At 35.9% G+C, this 12307-nt stretch overlaps 1 protein-coding gene across 1 annotated transcript in view; it reads right to left on the reverse strand.

Annotated features, from left to right (window-relative positions):
* The window catches only part of MIGA1 (mitoguardin 1), a 36414-nt gene that overhangs the window by 19184 nt on the left and 4923 nt on the right, over window positions 1-12307 (reverse strand). Inside the window, exons 5-7 of the mRNA XM_009905353.2 lie at window positions 12102-12228; window positions 11523-11659; window positions 10671-10794 (exon numbers count right to left, since the gene is read on the reverse strand). Coding sequence (XP_009903655.1) covers window positions 10671-10794; window positions 11523-11659; window positions 12102-12228 — 388 coding nt within the window. The remainder of the gene's footprint in view (window positions 1-10670; window positions 10795-11522; window positions 11660-12101; window positions 12229-12307) is intronic.

A 12307-nucleotide genomic window follows, 5' to 3' on the forward strand; every position in this document is an offset into this window, starting at 1 on the left:
GGGCAGCAGGCTCCCAGCATTCTGCCAGGCTACCACACAACCAGCCACCACACTACACACTACTTAGGGCCCTTGGATCTGTGGCTGTATGCCTAGACAAAGCAATTACAGTAATCAAGTTCAGAGAGCACAGAAGCATGAATTACTACATTATCCAATTTCAACAGAATGTGTCACAGTCTTCCAGTTAGTCACAAGCAGCACAGTGGTTTGTCAACACTCTTGCTGAAGCATCCCTAAGTAGCTTTATTTATGTTTATACACAGTCGTAACTCTGAGCGTTGACTGAATATTCCTTGAATAATCAGTTCTACCAAGTAGCTACTAAGGTATTATATAAAGTCTTACCAGAAGCACCTAGAAAGCAGCAAATTTCACTTTTTGTCTTATACATAAAAAGAAAACAATCCCAAACTTCAGATGGTGCTTTCTGATGGCTGGGTTGTAGAGCTTCAGCTTAAAAAAGGCAAGCTAAGAATTGAGCCAGGTGTCCACACAAACCATTCTGCATTTAACAATTTGTTAAAGCATGTTTGCACTCTCCAGTAACACAAATACCTGGGTAAAAGAAAGTGCCTATAGCTGGAGGCATTTCAATTCACTTCAAATAAAGCTATTATTGACTTGATAAAAATATTTTTGAAAGATCTTGGCCTGAAATACATCTAACAAAGTCTTGTACTCTGCCAATATGTCAACATGTTGGGATGATGCTGGTGCAACTGAATTAAATAAAAAATAAAGTCAAGAAACAGTCCTCCCACCCCCCCCAACAAACCCACAAAAGATCCTCCATTTTCACATGAGCTTGGGTGTCAGTATGTGCTCACATCTCTAGTAAGTCCCTCTTGAGAACACACAGCTTCTGCTCACCAGTATTTGATTAGGAATTCAGCAACCAAAGCAGTTGTCTAATGGAAAGGAACAGCTGGGGAGTAAGAGAGTACAGGACAGCACCAAGTACTTAGTACTTGTGATTTCCCTTTCCTCCTGGTATACAACAACCTTTTCAATATTTTTTTTTTGACTGGAGTAACTGCTGAGCCTTCAGATCACATCCTTAGCAAACATCTTAGTAGTTTTCATCCAGAGTATAATTTCCTGGTTTTGTGCAAACGGAAGCCCAAATCTTACTTCCTCAGTAAGAGTTGAGTCAACAGCTTTTAGAATTGTTTCCAAGTACAGTTATAATTTTTACGGTTCACATAAAAGCCTTCCACTACAATACTCTCATGCATAAAAAGGCCCATCTTCCAGGACACTGGATGCTCACCCAATTATCATTAAGCAAAACAGAGGATGTTCTTCATTCACATTGTGTTCTGTATTTATTACTTTGATGTTATTCTTAACACAAAAGGGGCTCAGCTAATTAAAAGCTGAATAAAAAGCATGTGTATAGATGACAGCAATAGATTCTTCATGCCTAAATAAAGCATACAAATATTGAATAGTGCAATCCATTATTATTGCATACATACGCAGTAATATCCATCTGAAAACTGAGATGAACTGATTTGTAGTATTTGCCATCTTGAAGATGTAGCTTGCCTAAAATAACATTATAGTTTCCAAGAGATTTTCCATATACCCTAGAGAGATATAGAAGCAAATTCTGTGATGTTTATGATTACTTGGTTATTTTCAGACCTTCAAGTTAATGATTTGATCCACAAAGTTGTATTATCTGCTAAGCACCAATATGTTTAATGATGTATAAAACCAAACAACATGGCTAATGCTCCTATATTCCAGAACAATAAAATCAAGCACCTTGAAAGCTCTTATCTAGCAAAATGCTTGTCCTTAAGTACTCATTTTAGTCTCTCAATGTGAAAATTTATTTCCTGTCCATAGACACAGATACATTAAATAACTCAAGAGTGTTATAAGCTATTACATAGCTTTGATACTAAGGAATGGTGAAAAAAAAATAATTAAACAATTCTTTCAGTACTTAAATCTGCTAAACAACTTTCCCATAAATTTGATAACTGAATTAGAATATTTGCTGATAGTTGCAACTATTTTTTTTTTAAGTAAAGAAATTAGCAAAAGACTAAATACATAATTTCAGTATAGAGAATGTGATCTGCGAAAGCTGTCCCTGAATCACCGTGGCATGATTTACTGTAAAACCTAAATCCCAAAACAGAGACCTCACCATGGGGAGCTCTGCAATTCAAATCTCCAGGAAGAGGCAGAGTAAACACACATGGTGCTAGATTGCTGAAGTCTGAATGTTAAGAGAATAGATGAGTATCTAATGTGTCTTTTGTAACTTGAAATAGCACATCACACACCCTGACAGCTGAGAAATCAGCTTAGTAAACATAAAATAAATGTATGCATATGTTCATTTCTCTGGTTTACTGCTCTTACATCCTTTTTGGCATAGCCATGTGCTCCTGAAACAGTTTTGAGATGTATATCCTATGTAAGCTATGTGCCACTCTTAGATCTCTCCCTATGATACAGTTTTAAATTTATTTGAAAATAAACTTGGATTATCTGTAACTGCACATTCTAAGGTCCTACATTTACATGGGGTTACAATTTTCTGCAACTTCTTTTCTTTACTCTGAAGCTAAAAATCAGTGCATCTTCCATGATTGTCGGGTTTAAATGCTTGTCCTTTAGAGATCAGCTTGATTTCTGACCACACTTTAATAGTTTAGATAACAGTTTCTGTACTTGTATTTTATCATTTGAGAGAGATCTGGCAATCAGGTTTGCTTAGGTGCCTGATCTGGACAGACTCTATTTAAATGGATGTGTAACACAAATTTGTTATCATTTCCTCTTCACAAGGGTATTCCATTCTCCTGTAGTTCATCACATCCATTTTGTTCACAGCAAAGTCTAGTTTGAATTCCAGTGCTGCTTAATTTAAAACATAAGCTGTCCACTGGGGATTTATAGCACAGCACTGTGAAGACTGCCAGATACCTTAGTCACCAGCTTTGAACGTCACTGCCTTTTCTTAGTTCTTCACATCCTAAAAACAAGAACAATCTACCACTCTATTTACACAGACACTTTTTAGTGACAATGGAATGGACTGTTCAACCACATTCAGTGTGATAGTACATTAATTCACTGTGATGCAGGGCAGATTCAAAATGCAATGTTGTATTTACAGGAGAGGGAAGTACAAGGTTGAGGCTTACACATCCAGAATTAGCTCCTTTAATACCTTTCTGCAGGTATAAGCAGGTTAGGCAGAAAGTCCTCTCACCAAACTTGTGAGAGGAATCTCAAAACTAAGTGCATTTATCCCTTTGGCCTCAGTTCTACTCTATCTGTGTAAATCTGCTGAAATCAGCGGGTACTTAAAGCAAGATGTTTACAGAAGTGCATTACTAGCAATATCCCTTGCTTCTTTCCAAGGCAATTTGCTGCCACCTTCTTGGCTTTTTCTTCACAGAAGAGCAGACAGTAGCAGATACATTTATGAATAAAGGCAAGAATAACCAGAAACTGTTGCTCAACTCTTGAAACTTGTTGCTTTATAAAGTTTCCTGATTGCTATACTAAAACACAAAAGCAACAAACAACCCCCCCCAACCCAACAACAATAACCCAACCAAAAAGCCCCACAAGAATCCAAGCAAACAAACAAAAACCATCAAAAAACCCCAGAGAAAAGAGTTTAATATTCTAGCATATAGGCTATTTTGCTGGATGTGGCACAAGGATATGGGACCATCCAACGTGTTCTCTTCAAAGTAAGAGTTTCAACACAAGACTGCTGGAAATGGTTTTTCTTTAGTAAGTACATTATTCTTCAGGGATAGGAATGTTAACATTTCAAAGCAAGTGAGAGAGACTGACAAAAGAACCCACATACTAATTTGTTCTTCAATTGAAAGAAAAATATACCGTCTAGCAGTATCAGAAAAGAAATATTGATATGTTTCTTTCTTTGGAATTAATAGAAAGATAGAAAGAACTACACAGGTGGTGACCCTCAGAGAAATAACATCAAAGGAAATAAATATATGTATCTGGTTTGCACTAACAATCGGGTTCTCTATTCAGAATGGAGACTTTAGCATACTTGACATGGGCAAACACTACAGGAAGGACAGAATAATCCTAGTGCTCACTTGAATTTCAAGGCAGAACTGTCTTACAGAATTCTGTAGACTCCAGTGAAACTGCTCAGGAATGTGACTGGCTTCTGCAAACCCAGCTGCACATAGCATACGGTTTAAGAACCTAAATTAGCAAGACACATGCTTAATTTTAAACAAAAAGACTTAAATAATATCTTAAGTGCCTTACTGATTGGGGCCTGCTTGCATTCCACTTGCCCCCAAAGGGAAGAATGAGCTAATCCTTAAAAAGTTGTGGTGAATGAAGAGATCTTCCTTTGGACCTTCAGTTTACTAAATAACACCAATTATCAAATTTAAATTAAAAAACAATTATCAGCACTTTAAGGTCACTAAAATCATTAGCAACAACATATTAATACTTGAAGTATAGTGTAAGTAATCATTAGTGCAGCCTGGAAGATAGCCTGATGCTGATTAGCAGCTACTCAGACTGATGTAGTTAAAGCTTCTATCCAGTCAATACATTGGTTATCTGTGGTAAAAGAAAGTGAAAAAAAGCAAAGCTTGAATAACATAGAATGTACAAAATTTAGGCTATCTGGAAATACGTGTATGTTTACCTTTAAATACTTGCACCATATGTGCATGTAGAACAAGGGCAGCTTTAAATAGCAGTACAGAGTAAAGCCTGGTGTGATGAACATACCCTCTTGAATCAGCTACACTACAGTACTTTGCTACAAACAGGATTATTAGGTAAGGTGGGACATAGTGCACAGACCACATAGTCACTAAAGAATTAAAGATCTGACATTAATTAATTTTTAAAAATTTAGCTTGAGCCATCTAGAAAGCTAGTCAATTACTAAAACTGTTACAAAAAATTAACTGCATAAGTAGAAGCACATACCTAACAAATTTTACCCCCTCTGTTGTTATTGTTCAGAAAACCCTTTTTGCTATAACTTTCCACCAAAATGGATTTGCTCCCACATATAGGTTCATCTTTGAAATGCTTTAAGATTAAACAACAGTTTAAGAAAATTGTAAGATATAAAAAGACCTTCAGGAATGAAATGCTTACACAAGCTACTTGAGCCTGACAGCTATAGGGTAAACAATTAAAAAAACACCCACACAAACTACATGCCTGGTAAATGTGCATTGCTGTAGTGGTGGGGTATGGCTAGCACTGGAGAACAAGCCCAGGAAACTGCAATCGTTCAAGGCTGCTATGTGGATATGCTACAAACATTTATGCCAGGCTGATAGGTCACAGACTTTGACTTAAATGGCAGCAAGCTCTAAACATGGTAGAATACAAATTAATAAAAGCTGCAAGCTTTTGCATGTGTGTGCACACCATGTTTAAACCTCTTGAAAATAAATTGCAAACGGAAGTTTATTTAATTTAGTCCCAACTGAACTGCTAAATTAAGAAAGGAATTATAGTGCAGAGAGCTACATTTGCTGATTCTATAAAAATTGGCCAATATTCCATTTTGATATTGTGCTCAAAAGCAATGAGGAAAGTTCAAAATGTTGTTTTTGCACTTTCAAAGTTAAACTACGAAGCTAAGACAGTTCATTACCTTTGATTTCTTTACAAACATTAACTACCATTTGTCTACATCTCCTCCTCACATTCACTGGCTCTCCTTCCCCTATTTTGCCCAAGAATGTTTCAGACAAGCCTTCCCTAAAAATAGACTTTAACGCAAGAATAAACTGTTGTAGTAGAAGTTCTAAACCAGGAATTAGTCCTATGAGCCAAAACGTGTTCTTGATCATTGGTTTATATAACCTCACACTGCAATACTGGAGCCAGGAAAAAAAAACCCACACTTATCCCACCCTCACTACTTGCCATCTGTCTGGTAGGATTTTTCCTGCCTCTGGAACATTTATACTCACAATGTATATAAACACAGAAAAGTTAAGTGTATATACATCCTTTTTAGTGCGGAAAAGAATTTGTAAACTATGACTTGTTAAGAATAAACCACAAGAATATGGGGGGGGGTGAGGCAAGCAACTTCCTGCCTTTCCACTTATTTCATACAACACTGTTCAAAAGTGTTCAAAATGAAGGCAAGTGATTATTAAATCAAGTTCAGACGTATGGGGAAAATGATCACTTTTCTTTGTACAAAAAGAAGGCAAATATACGTGTACTTTAAAAACATGTTTAAAAAGACTGAAGAAGCTATTGACTGAAACTAGGCACTAGAATGTCCAATAAAAAATGATGCAAAATGAACACTCATAAACCAAATTTGAAGTACTGTTAGTCACCCGTGTTTGCTGTTGCAAAAGGTTAATTATGTTAACTAGTTCTACTTGAGTAGTATCGTGGAGAACTAATTGCACAAACTGCTGTACACATGTTCCTTATTCATATAAGGAACAGCAACAGCTTTACTGTATTCCTTTAGATCACAGATTTAAATTTGGTGGGTAAAAAAGAAAGGAACAAGAGAAGTAAAGTAATTAAGAGTTTGCCCCAGAAACTACACAGAACCAAGAAGCTCACACAAAAAGGTATCTGGGGAAAAAGACTGCAGCTGCTCACGTGCTGTAAAAGAAAGAGCAGAAACTGTGGAGAAGTAGCAGGCGGATTTTGCATTAGGAGAATTGAGCAGGGAAGCACAGGAACATTAACTGAATAAAGTTTGGGAAATTAATTCAGGCAGGTAGACTGTGGCTCAATTATGAGCAACCTTCAAAACTAAAAGGAGGAACAGCTTGTATTTAATTTGATGAGAAGCTCTTGTGGGAGAGAGTTTAAGAGAAAAGAATCGTCTGGTCAGAAAAATGAGCAAAGGTGATTTTTATAAACAACAGTTCAGTTCATGTGAGAGAAGCAAGTTTTAAACGGACAAGGCAAGACGTGAGAACATGACATGAGTCAAGAAGTGACAGAGACAAGGGTTTAAATAGGAGTTGTGGTGTGGACAGAAAGAAGACAGATTTCAGGGATGCCATTTAAGGAAAAGCAGCAAGTTGTATAAATAGCCTGCACAGTTGGATCTAAGAGCAAAGCTGTTGGGCAAATGGTAATAAGGGTTCTCAAAAATCAGAAACAGATTCTTTTTCTGATCTTATTTGAAGTGTTTTCAGAAATTTCTTTATATATCACCCCCCCAAGCTAACACACATTAAGTGATATTCAGTTCTCCAATGCTTGAGTGCTCCGGTGTTCAGTGTACGGTAAATGAGATTATCTTGAGCCACAGCTGAAAAGACTTCAGCTAATCTGTTTTACTATGCAATGAAATGACAGCTAAACTCCAGCTTTTAAGATAAACAATCACACACTTCAGTTTATCAAATACCAACATAAACATACAGACTAACAAATACTAATATTTTGTCAGAACCACTAACTTCACTGCAGGTCCACGCAAAGCTGTTTTGCATTTTAGTCTAGTATTGCTAAAATTAAGACAAAGTGTTTTCAGAATTATTTTTGTTTATCATTTTAAGTTGAATTTTTAACCAGTCTTACTCAGCATTATACTTAGATGCTTTCTAATGCAGACTTTTGCTGAAGGTGATTTATAAAGAAAGCATTATTAGTATTGGACAAACATGCCTTTAAAGTAAAGTCTTGAATATTACTGGTAGGAGAAGACATACTATCCAGTTCAAACATCTGCACCTTGAGTGTTTATTGTGAGTCAGAAATAAGAAGTTGTAGCAATAAGTTGCAATGCAAAGTCTTACAGTAAAACACAGTAAACTTCAGCAGTTACTGAACTTCCACAAACTGTAATAGTGAAATTATGTTCAAAATATGCATTATGTGTTTTCAAAAAAGGATTGGAATAACTTTTCTGGGATTTTCCTCAGACTTACTAATACTGTTTTCCTTCCTTTACCAAAGGATTCATCTTGGGATGAATGTATGTCCACACTTAAAGGAAAAGCTATTGTTTTATTTTGTTTCAATTTCAATTCTGTTTCAACTACTAGAACAAACGTTTTCAACTTCGCTAAGAAATCAAGATATTATTTAATGTAAAATTAAGGAACAGAGAGCGCAAGTGAATGTTTACAAGCTGACATAAAATGTTATGCTACTTCAAAATTATTTTCTAGTATGGACTACTAAAGCACACCTAACAATTATTACAAGTTGCTCACCACCTCATTGGAGCCTGAGAACTACAAACAGAAAAATTTCTTGTGCATAACCATTTTAAACATAATACTCTCAAACTAAAGTTTTTTCACTAATGCTTCAGAGGCAGGAATAAAAACACAGGCTTTGGATATTCATCCATGGACAGTAAAACGTTTTAGAAAACTATGTTAATAAAATACATAAAAATGATATTTTGACAGCTTCTTTTAAAGATATTTTTGCTTAAGTGCAGCTGGAAGAAAAGGTTTCTAATACAAAAACGTGTTCTTCGAAGAGTTCTTCAAATGTGTTTTTTTGTCACTAGGGTAAAGGCTGTGCTTACTCTCCAAAATGCCAGGCATATTTTTGAGTGTGAGAAGAAAATTAAAAAAGGAAACAGACAAACCTTCCAACAAAACTATTCAACAATACATACCTTTGTCTTATCTTCTACTGCAGTAGCTCAAACAATTAATTTGTTTCAAATTGTATAATTATTATAAAATAAGGGGGTTTTATATATAAAAATGCAATCACTGCATAGGTTTTAATATTATTAGCAAAAAGTTTAAGGTCCACTGTATGCAAGTCACCATTAATTTGAGTGCAAGCATTCATTTCTACAGTAGAAATCAAAATACTAATATGAAGTATTAGGAATCTAGTACTGACAAGGAGCCCTACAATTTGAGAATTTTCCCCTCTGACCTGCAGTTCTGTTCATAAATAAAGGTATTGTTTCTCTCCCGACTCTTTGTTCTCCTCCTAAATTAGCTCGACTAACATTTCAGTCTGCTAGAAAACATCTTAAAAAAAACCACAGAACCCAACCCAGCACTTTCTTCAAGGACAGACTACAGAAAATACTAGAAACTCTTAACCCTCTACCCTCTCACATTCACCACTCAGAAGTAACAAGATTAATATTTCACTCCACAGTTTTCTGCCAGTTGCCTCCTTCCTGATTCTGTGCAGCTTATGCCTGCCTCAACTGGGCAGAACAGAGGCACCTGCATTTCCATTTCTCTTCAGAAATGTCAATTGCATTTTGCAGCAGGATATTATTCTTAGTAAAGAATGCTATATCAGCTTTATACCAAATCTTGGTAAGTGAAAACTCTACTCACTAAACTACTTCTTTCCTTGTTTTCCTCACTCATCTGGGCCAGCATAAATAAAATTCATGTCAGACATCTACTCAAGAGATCACAAATAATTCCTCTACACACTCAAAAGGCATTCCATTATCAGAACAGTCTTGGTAGACAAGAATCCAGTTATCACATTGAAAAAATAAAATATCAATTTAAAATACTTTGGGGGTAAAACACTGACTAAACACCGAACATCACACTGAGTCCTTTGAATATCATTGTATTAATTTTCTGTCTGAAGACCGAAACGACAAATAAACTTCTAATTTAATAACTGATATATAATGCAACTTCATTTAGGGCCTATGGTTTCATATACCAAATTAAAACATTAAAATACTTTTCTGCTTCATGAACTACAGCAACAGGTACAAGCAGGATGCCAACTATGACCTAAATTTCATTCCCACTTTACTTAGAGATGTATTTTAAGAGTCGCAGGATAGCATGAGGGCTAAGAGATGAGAGTACTGCCACCTCGTGCCAGTGAAGCTGAAGCCTAATACACAAGAATCCTGATTGGAATTAATCCCAGAACATGTTCTGCCTTTAAAGTCTGACTGTTATTTGAGATGCTTGATCTTGAATTATGAAAGAACATAAAAAAGTACCAAGTCTTTTAGAACCTCTTAAACCAATTATTTAAATAGAAATAATCAAACTACCTGTACCAGCCTGTCTGGCAGTAACTACTTATTATATTTGCCATTTTGAAATCCTGGGCTAAGTCAGTCATAACTGTGTTAAGTTTCAATCACCAAGGGTAAGAGTTTTGGTAATGGGTATCTGTTTCAGACTTTGGGAGTTTCAATAAAAAATTATGACAACCCCAAAAATAAAGAGTCCATGCATGCAGTTTGACAGGTCAACAGACATACAAAGTATCTTTTGAAATGCTCCAGTACCTAGGTCCATGCTATAAAAAGGGTGGTATCTTACACAGAATCACAGGGATTTGAAAGCAATTCTGGAGATCACCTAATCCAACTCTCCCGGCATCTGGGAGGGTTTTGAATGTCTGCAGATGCAGACATCACCACCTCATTCTTACTGCATACTTAAATACCCAAATCAATCAAAACTTGAGAAAATTGAAATGTATTATGAAACTTCAAGTATACCAACAAGCCACCAAAAAACCACTTCCTCTCAGTCCATTCTTATCTAAAATACAAGCACCACATCAAACATTATTACGTAAAGAACTGATCTTTTTTCCCCAGTTTACTTACTCATAAGTGCAATTCTGCTCTGTGGATACTACAGTGACTTCCTCCCCCACAACAGTCATCATTACAAGCAATGAAAATATAAAGTAAGTGTACTCACCAATATCATTAGCTAGAGAAGCAGGATCAGAAGCCCCAAGGGTAGCTTCAAACTCCTCCTGGAGACGATAAGCTCTTTGAAGAAGGGATTCAAGCTTATGAATGAATTCAGCACTAATGATATCCTGCAAGAGGATAGATATTGAAAGATTTTCTACTTGTTTACAGCCAGTAAGATTCCTTTATAGAATCTAAGAATATTAAGCCTTCAAAGACCAAACCATGCCACTTTAGTTTCCTAGAAACCACACATACTGCCAGATGAATACTTCAACATCCAAAATATACACACTTTTCTAAACATACAATTTTACTTAGTGTTATAAAAATAAAATCTGAATTTTACAATACTTCAACATTATCAGTGATGTTTACTCCACAAGAAATAATGAAAGCCACACAGGGATATGTTTTTTTCTAAATATTTTTAGCATTCATTTCTTCAGAACAAAGGAACTGAAATAAAGTTCAACTATGTTACTTGTACATATTCATAAACTGATCATCTTTCCCAAGCTTTGCTAAACAGGTACCCTCTCACATAGTTACACAAGAAAGGGATGACCAAATGGATGCTTGCTGGCTCAATAGTAGCATCCAGAAGCTACTGATTCAACAGCAATTGCCAAAAAATGAACACCACTAATTCTCTCCTCTGTCCTCCTCCAAAAAACCAACCAACCAAATTCAACAGAAACAAAGTTAGATGTCCTTTAAATGAAATTCTGCTAAATTGGAACTTTGAATTAATTCTCAGGTTTGGTAGTTGAATTGAAAGTTGAAAAGATTCAGGTAACAAAACGTAGTGAATTTTCAGGGCAGCAACAGTAGATTACAGACTGGTTATACTCACTTCCACACTTTCTTCTGCGATTGCATCTCCTGCTCCCAGCTTAATGGAACCACAACCTGCCTCGTCTTCAACTTGCCGGTTACGGAAAGTTAGTGCCTGCTCCCATCGGCGCAGTGCTTCTTCAAAAAGCTCCATACCTAGGGGTGATCAGGAATACCTCCATTCCATCAAATGCACAGCTTCCACACGTGCTCATGTTTCACAGTTGCAGGAAAATAGGTAGCTAATACATATGGTAGAGATGTAATGTTTTTAAACAATGGCAACACCAACTATTTGCCCTTTTAATAACAAAAGTTCACAATATGATTAAAGCAACTGTGTTCCATGGCTTTTTTTCCCTATTTGCTTTCTAAAATAATTTTATAGATTACTACTACAAACATAGGAACAATAATAAAAAAAGTAGTATTTTGAAAAACTAACTCTAGATCAAACAAAACCTCATTATTTTATGGCAAGGTTCTTAAGACAGCATGAAAGACCACCACAATAGTATTACAAATTGTCACTTTGACATAAAAAGTAATTAGTTACATTCGGTGTTGGTCCATGCTGAACATTCTCATTTTCACTTACCCATCAAATACAAATTTTCAGGTGTAGTCACTGGAATATTAACAAGCTTAATATCATCTTCATCTGCTTTATCCCAGGAATTAGAATTGGCACAAGCACAGCTGTGACAAGAGGTGGCACTCTGAACCTTAAATACAAATAAAAAAGATTTGAACTGTTGTTATCCAGAGTATCCTTAAAACTTCATTACTGCCCAAGTACATTTT

This window comes from Dryobates pubescens, chromosome 11 (assembly GCF_014839835.1).
Source record: "Dryobates pubescens isolate bDryPub1 chromosome 11, bDryPub1.pri, whole genome shotgun sequence".
Taxonomy (NCBI): Eukaryota; Metazoa; Chordata; class Aves; order Piciformes; family Picidae; genus Dryobates; species Dryobates pubescens.